Source organism: Ovis canadensis, chromosome 1 (genome assembly GCF_042477335.2).
Source record: "Ovis canadensis isolate MfBH-ARS-UI-01 breed Bighorn chromosome 1, ARS-UI_OviCan_v2, whole genome shotgun sequence".
Lineage (NCBI taxonomy): Eukaryota > Metazoa > Chordata > Mammalia > Artiodactyla > Bovidae > Ovis > Ovis canadensis.
The window spans coordinates 181876776-181893847 of NC_091245.1; the positions used below are offsets into that span (position 1 = coordinate 181876776).

General features: G+C 37.7%; 1 protein-coding gene across 5 annotated transcripts in view; it reads left to right on the forward strand.

The window, feature by feature from the left end:
* Nucleotides 1-293: 293 nt before the first annotated feature.
* LOC138420678 (protein Aster-C-like) overlaps nucleotides 294-17072 on the forward strand; it is a 42629-nt gene continuing 25850 nt past the window's right edge. For 4 of the 5 annotated variants that reach the window (XM_069554018.1, XM_069553998.1, XM_069554037.1 and 1 more), the window contains exons 1-4: nucleotides 294-642; nucleotides 5252-5370; nucleotides 8682-8814; nucleotides 12760-12919. In XM_069554018.1, coding sequence (XP_069410119.1) covers nucleotides 5327-5370; nucleotides 8682-8814; nucleotides 12760-12919 — 337 coding nt within the window. In that variant the 5' untranslated portion in view covers nucleotides 294-642; nucleotides 5252-5326. Of the gene's footprint in view, nucleotides 643-2438; nucleotides 2602-5251; nucleotides 5371-8681; nucleotides 8815-12759; nucleotides 12920-17072 lie in introns of those variants that run through there. The other variant, XM_069554008.1, reaches the window with a different exon arrangement.

The following is a 17072-nucleotide window of genomic DNA, read 5'->3' on the forward strand; positions in this document are numbered from 1 at the left end:
GGGTTAATGCAGGAGTCTCATGGGGATGTGATTTAGCACTGAAGAAGTGATGACATTGCCAGGATTGACTAGGAGGCATCAGCATGGAGAAGAAAATTTAACCCTTAATATATCGAATATTTAACATTAACAAAAAGATTAAGATATTATTGCAATAGGCATTTTACATAATGGAGCATAAGCAAGATATTTTCATTTGCATTTTATTGTTTCTAATCGATGGGTAGAACAGAAGAAATTGGGACCTGTCCCTTTAATAAAGCCTTGTTTACCTACCCTCTCCCAGTAGGAGTGGCTTGGGAACCTGTAGAGTGAGGTGTAACTTCCAGTTCTGCATTCTGACCGGCAGCCTGGAAAAGAGCGCTGGTGCTGCAAACCAGGAAGTGACAAATAATGTGCTTTAAGTTATAGTAGAGCTTGTCTTTTATAAGGAAAATCTATAACAAAACTAGAAGATTAGAGCAGTGATTTTACATAACTGTCATTAAATGTTTGGAACTCTACTGTAGAGAAACCTTGCAGTGTACTAAGAATACAAAGCTTTCAGGGCTAGAAATTGATCTGACTTTTGAGCCTTATCTGATTACTGCTTGATTCGTCTCAGCAGACTGAAAGGGGAGCCTTCCTCCCCATTGTTCCCAGGTAGGTGGTCAACCTTTGTTTAAGATTTAAATTTTCTTTAAGGTTACCTAACCCAGGTTTGCTGCTGATTATTGAAAGAATTATGAATATCAGTCTGGGTATTTGTTTTAGTGTTTGAATATTCAACGTGGCTGTAAATAATCATTTTTGTGACTTTGTATCAACTTTGTAGAAAAAGTCATTTATAACAAATTAGCAAATCTATAAGTGGCAAATTAAATGAGTTCTATTTTGTTTTCTCTTAACCTTATATATTTGTATTGTATTAATAGATTAAAATATATTGAAGTTACTCTATTAACTTCCCGATAGTATATGATAATGTATTTAAAACATTTATATATGTAGTCAAATAAAATTGTGTTTTTAGTGTTACTATTTTACTCATAAGTTTCATTTCTTTCGCACTTAGGAAGCTGTCAGAGTGTATAGCTCATTGTTTATCTACTTGTTTTAGTTTGTTTTTTGAATATTTTGATACCTATTATTTCCTGAAGAGTTTTTATAAAAGCTTAATCTTCCATAAGTATATTGAAATATTGCTTGTTTCTGTTTATAAAGTTAACCATGCATTTATGATATTGAAAGTGTTTCAAAGATAACATCTTTGGAATATATCAGTTATAATTATCAGAGCTAATTATCAGTATTAGCTAACTGCTATTGTAAAAAAAAAAAAGCTATTCACAAATGGTTCTTCTGGAGTGAGAGTCAGACAGGTTGGGGAACCTTTAGGATCAAGCACAGTTGTTTCTTAACTTTCTCTACCACTAGTGATCCTTGTTATTTTTATTCTATGGACACTATGCTTCAAAAGACTTTCTATCCACCAATTAAGTAATGTATATTAAATAATAAAATGTTAGAACCTTATTGTTTACTGTTTATTAGACGTTCATTATTTCCAATGAGAGTTTCTTATCAGCCTGAGATAAACACTCTAGGTTAATAGAATTCAGCCCCAAACAAAGTGACCTGACATTTTACCCAGCTTGAATAACTTTATTGTTGGTAACTGTTTGGATATTTTTGACTTTTTGAAATAATATCTGAAGTTTCAACAGCTACTCTTATGAAATGCTAGTCATCTGGGAACTAGCAGTCTAAAGTGCAGAAATTTTGTTCTTAATGTCTCTGAGTTTCCATGAAATGATGAAGGTCATCTAGTGTAACATAACAAAGATACCAAAGCTACTAGACAGAGCGGATAAACAGAGAGAGGGAAAAAAAGGAAATGTGGTATTTGTTGTCGGGAATAGCTGGGAAGAATTCAAGATATCTGTATATTTTGGCCTTGTAAAATCTCTGTATTTATCCCTACTACTTCCTCACTTAATATTTTTACTCCAAGTAGTTTGATACAGTGTTTGCTGATTTCAGAACAAATATTGTTTGTGTTTTTCATGTATTTATTCTATATTTTTATATAGACTTCCGCTTCCTAATTTTTTAATTTCTCCATTTCCTCTATTTGTTGTATTCTTTCAGCTCAGCTGAAGACCCTTCTATAATGTGAAGCCTTTTCTGATCATCCTAAACCACGCTAATGTTTCTTTCCTTTATACTTCTATATCATGTTGATTCCATCAGTTCTTTAGTACGTAATAATGTTATAGTTTGTCCTATTTAACTTTTACATAAGTTTCCCATGTTTTTTCAACTATATTATAATAAGTTGTTAGAGAACAAGTAGGATATCATTTTATCCTTTTTAGTATCTAGTGTAGTAATATACATTTGTGTGCTTTAGTCGCTAACTTGTGTCTGACTCTTTTGTGACCCCATGGACTGTAGCTCACCAGGCTCCTCTGTTCATGGAATTTTTCAGGCAATATTACTGGAGTGGGTTGCCATTTCCTTCTCCAGAGGATCTTCCCCAACCCGGGGATCAAACCTGCATCTCCCACATTGCAGGCAGATCCTTTACCATTGAGCCACCTGGGTTGTCCTATACATTTGGTAGGTTCTAAATAAATATCTGTTGAATGAATGAGAGAAATAAAGAATCTTGCCAGCAATTGCTTCATGTAATGCTGCCTCCCTCTACCTAGCTTAATTATGTAATTAACCATCTATAATGTTTCTAAAAATCAGACCATTGATTTTCATACTATTTTTGTTTTCCTTTGTAATACATGAGTTTTTTATATTAGATTATTTAACCCTGATGGACTTAACAGAAATGGAAGATATTAAGGAGAGGTGACAAGAATACACAGAAGAACTGTACAAAAAAGGGTATAATGACCCAGATAACCATGATGGTGTGGTCACTCACTAGAACCAGACATCCTAGAGTATGAAGTCAAGTGGGCCTTAGGAAGCATTACTAAGAACAAAGCTGGTGGAGGTGATGGAATTCCAGCTGAGCTATTTTAAATCCTAAAAGATGATGTTGTGAAAGTGCTGCACTCAATATGCCAGCAACTTAGGAAAACTCAGCAGTGGCAGCAGGACTGGGAAAGATCAGTTTTCATTCCAATCCTAAAGAAAGGCAATGCCAAAGAATTTCAAATTACCACACAATTCTGCTCATTTCACATACTAACAAGGTAAAGCTCAAAATCCTTCAACCTAGGCTTCAACAATATGTGAACCGAGAACTTCCAGACGTCCAAGCTGGATTTAGAAAAGGCAGAGGAACCAGAGATCAATTGCCAGCATCTGTTGGATCATAGAAAAAGCAAGGAATTTCCAGAAGAGCATCTGCTTCTTTGCGCTAAAGACTGACGTGTGGATCACAACAAACTGTGGAAAATTCTTAAAGAGATCACCTTACTCGCCTCCTGAGAAACCTGTATGCAGGTCAAGAAGCAACAGTTAGAACCAGACATGGAACAATGGACTGGTTCCAAATTGGGAAAGGAGTACGTCAAGGCTGTATACTGTCACCCTCCTTATTTAACTTATATGCAGAGTACATCATGGAAAATGACGGACTGGATGAAGCACAGGCTTGAATTAAGGTTGCTGGGAGAAATATCAATAACCTCAGATACACAGATGACACCACTCTAATGGCAGAAAGCAAAGAGCCTCATGATGAAGGTGAAAAACAAGAGTGAAAAGCTGGCTTAAAACTCAACATTCAAAAAATGATCATGCCATCCAGTCTCGTCACTTCATGGCAAATAGATGGAGAGACAGTGACATGTTATTTTCTTGGGCTCCAAAATCGCTTTGGATGGTGACTGCAGCCATGAAATTAAAGATATTTAGGGGAGCCTGGTGGGCTGCCGTCTGTGGGGTCACACAGAGTTGGACACGACTGAAGCGACTTAGCAGCAGCAGCAGCAGCAGCAGCAGCTCCTTGGAAGAAAACCTATGATGAACCTAGATAGTGTATTAAAGGAAAGGTCACTTTGCTGACAAAGGTCTATCTAATCAAAGCCATGGTTTTTCCAGTAGTCATGTATGGATATGAAAGTTGGACCATAAAAAAGGCTAAGCACTGAAGAATTGATGCTTTTGAACTGTAGTGTTGGAGAAGACTCTTGAGAGTCCCTTGGACTGCAAGGAGATCAAACCAGTCCATCCTAAAGGAAATCAACCCTGAATATTCTTGGAAGGACTGACAGTACCTTGAAGCTGAAACTCCAATACTTTGGCCACCTGATGAGAAGAGGCAACTCATTGGAAAAGACCCTGATGCTGGGAAAGATTCAAGGCAGGAGCAGAAGGGGATAACAGGATGAGATGTTTGGATGGCATCACTGACTCAATGGACATGAGTTTGAGCAAACTCTGGGAGATGGTAAAGGACTGGGAAGCCTGACATGCTGAGGTACATGGGGTTGTAGAGAGTCAGATATGACTGAATGACTGAACAACAACCAGTGATACTTATAAAGAAAGAACAAGCTGAACTTTATGAAAAATAAACAAAAATAAAGACTTCCCTGGTGGTCCAGTGATTAGACTGCACCTTCTAGTGCAGCAGGTATGGGTGTGATACCTATTCAGAAAGCTAAGATCCTACATGCCTCACAGTCAAAAAACCAAAGCATAAAACAGAAGCACTATTGAAACAAATTCAATAAATATTATAAAAATGGTCAACATTAAAAAAACTTTAAATAAAAATAAAAAAGGAAATATTCTAAACTCCAGACTTTTGCATTTTAGGAAAAGATAGTTAAAAATTTACTGATATATGAGGTTTCACATATAGTTAAAATATTCCGATACATTATAAATTAAGGGGAGGGGATTCTGAATTGATTGGAATTCTGAATGGTGATCCACCACCCTGGTATACTGGTTGGACTGCAAAATTTAAATTACAGATTAGTAATTGCCAGACACCATGAACAAATTATTTTATAAAAAGAGGAATATCTTTAAATATCTTGCTTCCCATTCACAGTAGTTATTATAGTACGCATTTAAAAATCATCTACCTATTTCCAGTATCAACTCTGTCAGATACATTCTGTTAACCTACTTTTTATGGATGCAGAAAACTGACATCTAGAAGGTAAAGCAACTCCAAAGCCATACACTAGTAACTGCACAGCTGGTTATTTTGATGTCAGAATTCATGTTTTGAGTTACTGTGTTATAATTTGTTATGTTCCCAATGGTTAGGCTAATCTTTGTGTCATTCTAGAGCTTGACCAGACAGGAATTCTGGCAGCTGCTCCAGGAGAACTATGGCACTGAGCTAGGCTTAAATGCTGAAGAGATGGAGAACTTGTCCCTGTCAACTGAGGATACTGTGCAGCCAAGGTACCACAAAATGTTTTGAAATGTCAAGATTTATCAATCTTTAGTCAAAGCAGAAGTATTTTAAACTATTAATACAGGCTTTCTGTTTCACCTTGGGTGAAATTTGCCTCTTGCTTCTCTGTAAAGGAATGAGTGAAAGATGTGGACAATGAATAGTTTGTTAACTGGTAAGGAAATACAGATCAGATGATATAATTCTGTTTTTAATTGTCACCTAGGATTTGCATAAAACATGGGGTTAGTAAACCTTTTTATTAAGGATATGGAGAAGTACCTACCAAGTACTTCGCTCATTTATTGTTTAGCTGCTCAGTCGTGTCTGACTTTTTGTGACCCCATGGACTACAGCATGCCAGGCTTCCCTGTCCTTCACTATCTCTTGGAGTTTGCTCAAACTCATATCCACAGAGTGATGTCATCCAACCATCTCATCCTCTGTCATCCCCTTCTCCTCCTGCCTTCAGTCTTTCCCAGCATCAGGGTCTTTTCTAATGAGTTGGCTCTTCACATCAGGTGGCCCAAAGCATTGGAGCCTTAGCTTCAGCGTCAGTCCTTCCAATGAATATACCAATGAATATCCAATGAATATTTCCTTTAGGATTGACTGATTTGATCTCCTTGCTGTCCAAGGAACTTTTAAGAGTCTTCTCCAGCACCACAGTTCAAAAGCATCAATTCTTTGGCACTCAGCCTTCTTTCTCTGGGTTGGGAAGATCCCCTGGAGAAGGAAATGGCAACCCAATCCAGTACTCTTGCCTGGAGAATCCCATGGAAGGAGGAGCCTGGTGGGCTATAGTCCATGGGGTCGCAAAGAGTCGGACATGACTGAGCGACTTCACTTTCACTTTCAGCCTTCTTTATGGTTCAACTCTCACATCCATACATGACTACTGGAAAAACCATAGCTTTGACTATATGGAATATGCCACCTAAAATACATATAACAATAAAGTAAATCAGCTGGAAGATATTTTGAGGGTACAAAGATAATATGACTTTTCCTCAAGGATACCCTAGCGTCATGTTGACTTGTAGCTGGCACTCAATAAATATTTGAATGCATTGATGAAAGAGCTTATAGCACTATGGAAAATGCAAATACTTGTAATAGAGGGTTGAAAATGATAAGGGCCAAAAAGAGCGATAGGTAATGTGGAAAAAATTCAGAGTAGAGAGAGACAATTTTTGACTGATGGGAATTCACTTGGAAGAGTGGACATTTTTATTAACTTGTCAAATGAAAGTGCATTTTGTCCAGTGGTAGTTGAGATCAAAGCAATACCAATAACTCAGGATAATACATGAAAATTCTGCAGTAAGCATTATGCTAAGTCAAAGGAGCCAGTCACAAAAGATCATATATTGTACGATTCCACCTATACGAATTGAAGTCCAGAATCAGTAAATCCATGCAAATAGAGAGTAGGTTAGTAGTTGCCAGGAACTGGGGGAGAGGAAGAATGGAAGTGACTGCTAATGGATATAGGATTTCCTTTGGGGTGATAAAAATGTTCTAAAATTAAAAAGTGGTGATGGCAGTAAATAACTGTATTATACACTTTAAACTGGGTGAATTTTATAGTATATGAATTAAAACTTAATGAAAAATTTGGTAAATTATTTATTTAAAAATTCTATAGCAAGTAAGTCTTAAGATGGAAAGCTTTTGAAGTCTCAATGTGTGTACATATCCAGATAGTCTTCTAGTTATACTGATCCTATTTATATTGTATCAGCTTAGCACTAATATTTTGCAGTCTTTTTTTTTTTTTAACATGGGTTACACATGTATATTAGTTTTCTGTAAAGCTAAAAATTTCCACTGGACTACTTTCCTTGTAAAGTTTACTAGCCTCTCTCAGGTACTGGAGTTGGGTAGAAAAGCACTTGACATAATGCAGAGAGCCTTGGATGGTGGTAAAGAAGATCTGGATTCTAGTCTTAACTTTACCACCTAGTAGCTGAGCAGACTCAGGCAAATCGCTTAGCCTTTCTGATCCTCAGTGTATTCCTCTGTGAAAGGAGGCAGTTAAACTAGGTGATCTCCAAGGTCCCTGCCGACTTGAAAAGTTTCTAGTCTTTGAAGACAGAAAGAGTAAATATTTTGCATCTGCTGCTTTGTGCAGTGTACCACAGCGTAACAGCCAGCTTTTCCTCGGGTGGCTGAGTGCTTTCTAGAAGAAGATGTGGCAGGATCCTCGTTTGCTCTGCTACTCTTTTCCCGTTCTTTCAACCTCTGAGAGAAGTGTGTCTGCCTCACACCTTTCCAGACCTTTATTTCCTCTGCTCTTTCATCTTTTTTCTCTTCACTTTCAGTCTTTTCTTCACTCTCCTTCCTCTTTTTTTATTTTTCCACAATCCACCTCCATCCTTAAAATCCTCAGCTATAGACGCTCAGCTCGTGGTTTCGTCTTTAGGAACCGTTTTTCCTGTTCCCTCAAGGTGCTGCCATTCTACTGGCCGGGAGTAGATCTAAGTATTACTTGAGTGGAGTAGTGTAGTGTAGACTCTTCTGGCTTTTCTGTTTCTTTCTCAGGATAACTTGGCTTCAGATGTCAGGCTGCTACTTTATTTTAGAAGAGCTTTACATCTAAATATAGTAATGATCAAATAGTAATACTAATTGCTCAATGAAGTTGAGCACTGGAAATGAGATCCTTCTGTGCTCCTTTTATATTTCATACACTTTCCTTTTTTTGTTTTTCCCCTCCCTGAAAGAAGAAAAGCAAGCCCCAAGGCATTTATTGTAGTCTGTGTCCCTATGATCATTTGAGAAGTTTCTCCTTTAACCTTAGGAATTTTTGTTCTCAGGAATGAGGAGAGCATGGACTGATGGATGGGCTCTGTGCTCAGACGTCAGGAGGTTCCCCTTCTCAGAGAGATGTGCTATCTCAGCTGGGACTGAATCTGAAGGGAGGGGATGAGATCTAAAACTGCCTCCTGGTGCCATCTGGCATCCAACTCAAACGTTTACCTTGACCCTTTCGAAGCATCTTCATTGTTCACAACTAAAACTTAAACAAGCAGTGTTCAATGTATTAGTTGCTGTTATGGCCATTTGTATTTGGTTCATTTTTAAATGGTTTCTGAAGTTTGTAAAATCTTACATAAGCATATTTTATTTTCAGCAGTAAGATCAATTTGCATGTGAGTTATGAAAATAACTTTGTTATAGGTGGAAGCTTATTTGTTGCTTTAAAAAAATTGTCTTCAAAATGCTTTATAATAGAAAAGGACCTGAATGAGGAGACTAAATCATTTGTTTGTTCAGAAGTAAACTTGTTTACGTTTCTATGCTCTGTTTCTTACAGAAGTCCAGGAAGAAGCAGCCTGGATGACTGTGGGGAGAGAGATGAAAAATTATCCAAGTCAATCAGTTTTACCCATGAATCAATTAGTCGGGTTTCAGAATCAGAGTCAGTTGAAGGAAATTCACCAAAAGGGGTTGGTATATGATTCCCTTTTAAAATCCATCTGATATTACCATGTTTTCATCATAATGGAAGATCAAATAAAAATATAGTATACCAAATATTTAAACACTTAAGATGTGAGGCTGCTCTTTTATTTTAGGGCAAGAGTTTTAAGCCTTTAAGTAGCAGAGATTACATGGGAATAATACGTGTTTCTGTTCAGACCTGGATATGGTGCAGAGTTAACCAGGCAGTTTCCTGGACATCAGTCTGTAAGGAGGATGCGTGCATGCTAAGTCGTTTCAGTTTTGTCTGACTCTTTGTGACCCTGTGGACTCCCAGCCCTGCTGGGCTCCTCTGACCTTGGGATTCTCCAGGCAAGAGTACTGAAGTGGGTATTCTTCAGCCATGCTGTCCTCCAGGAGATCTTCCCAACCCAGGGATCAAACCCACATCTCCTGCAGCTCCTGCATTGCGGGAATTCTTTACTACTGAGCCACGGGGAAAGCCCCTATCAATTTTTAAAAATAAATAAGGTGGAAAAATTCATAGCAGAATTGTTCTCAGAGTAGATAGTGTATGTAATGGAAGGATCAGTTTTGAAGGGGAGGTGAGAACCCTGAGCACCGTGCTCGAGTAACAGCAAACGCTTGTTAAACTACTAAATCAGGTGTACGTGCTAAGTTGCTTAGTCGTGTCGCATTCTTTCCAACGCTATGGACTATAGCCCACCAGGCTCCCCTGTCCATGGGATTCTCCAGGCAAGAAATGGGTTGCCATTTCCTTTAGGGGATCTTCCCAGAGATCAAACCCATGTCTCTTTTTACATCTCCTGCATTGGCAGGTGGGTTCTTTACCACCAGCACCACCTGGGAAGCCCACTGAATCAGACACATCCAGTTAATTTTCATAGCTAGTTAGCCAGTTAGGGTTTCCCTGATAGCTCAGTTGGTAAAGAATCCGCCTGCAATGCAGGAGACCCTGGTTTGATTCCTGGGTCGGGAAGATCCCTTGGAGAAGGGATAGGCTACCCACTCCAGTATTCTTGGGCTTCCCTTGTGGCTCAGCTGGTAAAGAATCCGCCTGCAATGTGGGCGACCTGGGTTTGATCCGTGGGTCAGGAAGTTTCCCTGGAAAAGGGAAAAGCTACCACTCCAGTATTCTAGCCTGGAGAATTCCATGGACTATACAGTGTTGCAAAGAGTCAGACACGACTGAGTGACTTGCACTTTAGCTAGCTAGTTTCTTCCTTTATTTTTTCAAGTATTATTATAAGCCTATCAATTTTTTAAAAAGTTTTGGTGAGTTTCTATCATCAAAGTCATCATTATTATTACTTTTTATATTCAGATTGTCCCCTCTGCCAATGGGAGCCCCTTCAAGTTGGCTCCTCTGTCCTTTTGAAATAATCAATTATTTTTGACAGCTTCCTTTCTTTCTGGTACGATAATGTGTCCCAAGCACATTTTTTATATTTTCAGTCCCAGACTTAGTATCAGCTACTTGTCTAATGAGCCATCGATTTTAGTGAAGGATGGCACTTAGAAACCACATTCTAAGTGATGAGAGTGTGCAGCTTTTGTTCTTCTGATTGGTGATGCAAATTTTGGGCCATTGCTGAATTTCTTATTTTAAATCAAAGCATTGACTTCAAACTCTACCTCTGCTGCTTTCTAACTATATGACCTTAAATAAATTAATTACTTAACCTCTCTATGCCTTTCTTTTTTCAACAATAAGATGAGGACACTAATACCCCATTTGAATTTTAATGTAAGGACTAAATTAATTAATATATGTGGAAGTACATTGAATAGTCCTTGACACGTATTAAGTATTCAATAACCATAATCTATTATAGTTGAATGGAGAAGGAAATGGCAACCCACTCCAGTATTCTTGCCTGGAGAATCCCATGGATGGTGAGCCTGGAGGGCTACAGTCCACAGGGTCACAAAGAGTCGGACATGACTGAAGCAACTATGGCACACGTTATAGTTGATGAATCTGTGTGTGGCCATCAGTGGATCCCTTATACCTTCTCTCATGGAGCTCCCAGCATCTGTTGTGAATAAATGTTTGGGAAACAATGAAATAGATTATGTAAAAGGCCCACAAGTTTTCAGCTTGTTTCAGGCGACCATCATGCATCTATCTCAGTGTGATTTTGTGTTGTGGATTTCACGTAAAACTCATTCATCAAGAGATACTTAGGAACTTACTACTTGTGTAAGGGAGGTGATTCTGAATGCCAATCCCCTTGTATGCTTTCACTGAGAAGAACAAGCCACTGAGTTTGGGGGTTTAACAGGACAGGGGATCTCTTGCAGTCCCCTTATCCCTTTACACAAATCTGACTTTGAGGCTGGGTTTTCAGAACTATTAATATTAACATTCCTTGAGTCCTTCCTACAGCTTCTTTGACAATGTCTTCTGTACCTGTTCTCGAGATAGTTAATCTATTGGCCCTTCTAGTTTTGTTCCTAAAGGAAGTCATACTTTCTCTAAGAAAAGGAAATGGATGTAGAGGAGTAATTTAATGTTTTAAGTTTGATTATATATTCACTAATGTTTAGGATAGATGTTTTCAGTTTATGGAATACAAGTAATCTAGAAGTTTGGTCCCTTTTTGTCTTTTACATTCAAGAGGAGAAGTACAGTGAGATTCTCAGATATCAAATATCATGTCACTTTGTTTCATTTTTACTTCCAATAAGGTTGGTAATAACAAAAAGTTAGAAATAGAATTTCCTAAGAATAAGTTTTTAATGTTACAAAATTAATAATCTCTTTAAAGATTCAGGAAACATAGAAAAGTATACAAAGAAATACAAATCATCTGGATGCTAACCATTCAAAAATAGCGATGTTGCTTTTCCTATAGGTATCTGTCCATGTTTGTTAAAATAGGAATTAAATCTTAATTAAAAAAAGAAATATGTGTGGAAGCTTACTCTACTTAGCATCTATAGAGGTCCTAGGTCAGCTAATAAGCATGTTGCTTTGTAGTGTGGAACTCCTGAATAAATCAAGGCTTGATTTTGACAGTAATCTCTGATTGAAAAGTCAATCCTCTGACTTAGGATAGTGTAATACTTTAATAAATGGTGTCCTAGGTCCCAGTTGTTATTCTGCTTTCCTGGAGCTCCTCCTCCCTGGAGTTGCTTCTGTTGTTCAGGGCTGCCCTAAGGTCTCACGGGGCAGGAGGTAGAATGATTATATGCTTTTGCTGTCTTTCATCTGCTTATACGCAGACAGTGCAAGAAAGTACACTGCCATATGGTTTGTATTTTGTAAGCTTAATTACCATACTCTTCTACTTGACTACTACTACCATAGTAAAAGCATTCATACTTTAGGTCTAATATTAAATTTATTACAGAAATTTCTTTATAATTTGATATATCTTTATTAAGCCATTTCCAGAAAGTATGGATAGCAGTATATATTGAATATATTTTAATGTACAACCCCTTAGTCCCGTAACAGTAAATCCAACTGTATTCTTATGGATTTGCTTTAATCTTTCTCCTTTAATCTACTCTCCCTCTCTGTACTCTGATGTGACTTTTATATCTCTGTTTTCTTTCCCTTTTCCCTTTAGTTACTGGTCTTGAGAGATGGGTGAGTTCTCTTCCTTGAGTTGATGGGGCAGGTATTGCCTGGGGAAACTAATTGGGTTTGGCTCCTTTCCTTGCACACCCCAAAGAACTGACCACTCCATTATTTTTGTCCTTTTTCCCCTTTCCCTTCGACTTAAGTGATCCACATGTTGTTAACTGTCCGTGAGTTCTTCCTTATGATGTTCTTCATAAATGTATGGTTCATTAGTGTATAAGAAGATGACTTTGGGATGATCTATATTATCTATCAATATTTTATGGACCAAATGTCATATAAACATAACAAGCAAAGCTCTCAAAAGCAGCATTTCAAACTGTGTTTATTAGTAAAGAGCTCATTGTTTGCCTTTTAGGGGTTAGGGAAAGAGGAACCCCAAAATGAGAAACAGATCAAAAGTCCTTCACTAACTTCAGAAAGGAGGTTAAGTAGACGGTCATCAAAATCACTGGAGTTGAATAAAAATGAGTATCTTTCTCTGGACAAAAGCAGCACTTCAGATTCTGTTGATGAAGGTAAAGACTTTCTTATAAATTTTAAGTGAAATTTCAGTTATGTCTTTTAATGTTTACTTTTGTATTAAGTGTGTGCAGATTGAGAATTGTTTTTTTGTACCAAATACAGTCTCACTCTATAAAGAATCAAAAAAGGATGGGGGTTAATAAGAAACAGGGGAAAGGGGCTGCTAAATCTAACCCGTCACCACTTTTCAGAAGCCTGAAATTTGAAGATCTTCGTCACATTTAGCCTATATTACCCCATGCATTGAGTCAGTGGAAATGGAGCAGTAGTAACGGAAAAGCAACTTTTTTTCCCTTTTTACCCATGACTCGTTTGCATCTGAAATGTGTACCTCTTAACCTCACACACCTGTTTATCTCCTTCCCCTGCCTCCTCCCCTTCTGGCAACCCGCCGTTTGTTCTCCGTATCTTTGGCTCTGTTTCTGCTATGTGTGTTCATTGTTCTGCTTTTTGGATTCCATATATAAGTGGAATCATACAGTATATGTCTTTCTTTGTCTGGTTTATTTCACTAAGCATAGTATCCTCTAGGTCCGTCTGTGCCAGAAATGGCAAGACTTCATCCTTTTTTATGGATGAGTAATATTCCATTTGGGGCTTCCCTTTACCACACATGGCTCAGTGGTAGAGAATCCACCTGCAATGCAGGAGATGTGGGTTCTATCCCTGGGTTGGGAAGATCCCCTGGAGAAGGAAATGGCAACCCACTCCAGTATTCTTGCCGGGAAAACCTCATGGGCAGAGGAACCTGGTGGGCTACATACAGTCCAGGGGGTCACAAAAGAGTCAGATACGACTTAGCAACTAAACAACAACAGTATCCCATTGTATGTGTCTATACCACATTGCCTTTATCCCTTCTATCTGTTGATACGCACTTAGGTTGCTTCCATGTCTTTGCTATTGTAACAATGCTGCAGTGAACGTAGTGGGGTACAGATATCTTTTTGAATTAGTGTTTTCATTTTTATCAGATAAATACCTAGGAAAATGCCTAGGAGTGAAATTAGTGGGTTTTATGGTAGTTCTATTTTTTAATTTTTTGAGGAACTTACCTAATATTTTCCATAGTGACTGCACCAGTTTATATTCCCACCAACAGTGTACTAAGGTTCGCTTTTCTCCACATTCTCACCTATACTTGTTATTTGCTGTCTTCTTGGTAATAGACATTCTGATGGTGTGAGATGGTACCTCATTGTGGTTTTGATTTGTATTTCCCTGATGATTAATGATGCTGGGCATCTTTTCATGTGCCTGTTGGCCATCTGTATGTCTTCTTTGAAAAAATGTCTATTCAGGTCCTCTGCTCATTTCCTTTTTTAATCAGGTAATTTTCAGTTGTTGAGTTGTCCTTTGTATATTTTGGATATTAACCCCTTATCAGATATATAATTTGCAAATATCTTCTGACATTCAGTAGGCAGCCTTTACATTTTGATTATAATCTCCTTCACTGTGCAAAAGCTTTTTAGTTTGATTTGTTCATTTTTGCTTTTATTTATCTTGCTAGAAGAGACATAAAAAATACTGCTAAGAAAGATGTCAAAGAATGTACTTGCTTATGTTTTATTCTGGAAGTTTTATAGTTTCAGATCTTACATTTAAGTCTAATACAGTTTGAGTTTTAAAAAATCATAATGAAAATCTGCATGGTGTAATGCTATAAATTTTACTTTTCTTTAACCACAAAAAGAGAGGGGAAGAGAGAGATTTCAAAAGTAGTTGTTGTTCAGTCACTTAGTCGTGTCCAACTCTTTGCGACCATGTGTACTGAAGCACACCAGGCTTCCCTGTCCTTCACCATCTCCTGGAGCTTTCTCAAACTCATGTGCATTGAGTCAGTGATGTCATCCAACCATCTCATCCTCTGTCATCCCCTTCTCCTGCCTTCATTCTTTCCCAGTGTCAGGGTCTTTTCTAATGAGTTGGCTCTTTGCATCAGGTGGCCAAAGTACTGGAGCTTCAGTTTCAGTATCAGTCCTTCTAATGAATATTCAGGATTGATTTCCTTTAGGATGGACTGGTTTGATCTCCTTGCGGTCCAAGGGACTCTCAAGAATCTTCTCCAACACCACAGTTCAAAAGCATCAATTCTTTGGCATACAGCCTTCTTTATGGTTCAACTCTCACATCCATACATGACTACTGGAAAAACCATAGCTTTGACTAGATGGACCTTTGTTGGCAAAGTAATGTCTCTGCTTTTTAATATGCTGTCTAAGTTGGTCATAGCTTTTCTTCCAAGGAGTAAGTGTCTTTTAATTTCATGGCTGCAGTCACCATCTGCAGTGATTTTGGAGCCCAAGAAAATAAAGTCTGTCACTATTTCCATTGTTTCCCCATCTATTTGCCATGAAGTGATGGGACTGGATGCCTTGATCTTCATTTTTTGAATGTAGAAAATACAGGACAAACAAAAATCAGTTGCTTAAGGGAAACTTTAGAGCAAATCATGTTCTCTTTACTTTCTTTAAGTTATAACCAATAACCTGGGGCTTGTCATGCTTATCAAGTCATGAAATTTCAAGGTCACTTCAAGGAGTTTTCTTTTCTTTTAGCTGTAAGATTACTGACATTGAAGTCAGTGAAGTGAGGAGACAATAGGAAGGGTAGGGTACTGGCTGACTACTTTCAAATTTCAGGAAGCAGAGTAATGCCAGTGGAGTTTTGCTATACCTTCTTTTGTACCAGCATGTTATATTACTATTCCTACCAGAGTGTTGGTGATGGGGACATTATTGTGGTTTGGATCTGTCTGACATTGACTGTATTTGCTAGTCCACTTACTGTTCAGCTTAGACCTGGTTTGGAAACCCCTGAAGGCTGTTTACTAAATCCATGAAAACCAAAGTTAAATCCATGTCAAATCTAAATCAAATCCAGTTCAAATCTAAAATCAAATCCAGATCTGAAACCAAACCAAATCTGTGAAAACCGAATCCAAATCAGGTTCGACCTTGGCTTGGAAACACTGAAGTATCTTTGGTGAAAACTAAATCTACACTCTTAAAAACATACGTAAAAATAAACAGGTTCTTAAAAATTAGAATGTATCAAGAAGACAGTTGTGTTCTTTTGAAAAGATCAATGAGAGGAAGTTTTTTGAAAGGATCAAGCACCAAGAATGACTAGACTCTCTTAGCGTCCTTACCATTTGTGCCTGGGAAATTCCATGGATGGAGGAGCCTGGCAGGCTACAGTCCATGGGGTTGCAAAAGAGTTGGACATGACCTAGCAACTAAACAACAACAGCGTGTGTAGCTGTGTGAGTTAGTTATCCCTGCCTGGCCAAGCCTCTCCTGTAGGAAGATCTGCTCTGGCACCCAGTGGCCAGACACATAAGTGACACCAAAATGAGGATTTTTGTTTGTTTGTTTTTGCATCCAGAATATATTTTGAAAATTTTTACACTGATACTAAAGACAGGCAAAGACACTACAAGAAAATTACAAATATCCTTTACAAATATTGACATAGATATCCTGAACAAAATATGAGCAAACCAAAGCAGTACATTAAAAGGGTTATACACTATGACCAAGTGGGATTTGTTCCTGGAATTTGAGAATGGGTCAACAAACAAGAATTAATCAATGTGATTTGTCACCTTAATAGAATGAAGGAAAAAAAAAAACAAAATCATCATTTTATTGCATCATCTCAATTGATGCAATAAAAGAACCAAATGAGGATTTTTTTTCTTTTTCTTTCTCATCTGCTCTTTTATAAGAATGATCCTTAAAAAAAAAATCCTCATTCAGTTCCCATACAATTCACGTTAATGATAAGTTACCTAAAGAGTAACATTAACACTCATATAAACTGTGTCTTTATCTACAAATAAAGAAAGAATAATAGTGGTGTAGTTTCTGTATTGCATAGAAGCCCTGATCACCAGTTTTTAGAGAATGGGAGATAAAACAAATTGTGTCTCTTTAGTTACTCAATTAAACTCTAAATTATCTGCCTGTCTTGCATACCTGCCTAATGTATGTTTTCACACATACTCAAAATACTACCAACATATGTTGTGTGTGTGCTCAGTGGTCTCAGTTTTATTCATGCGAAGGTCCTTCTTATATTTATTGGTCTCAATTTTCCTACCATTTTCCATTGGCTACTTTTAAACTGTTATATTTGAAA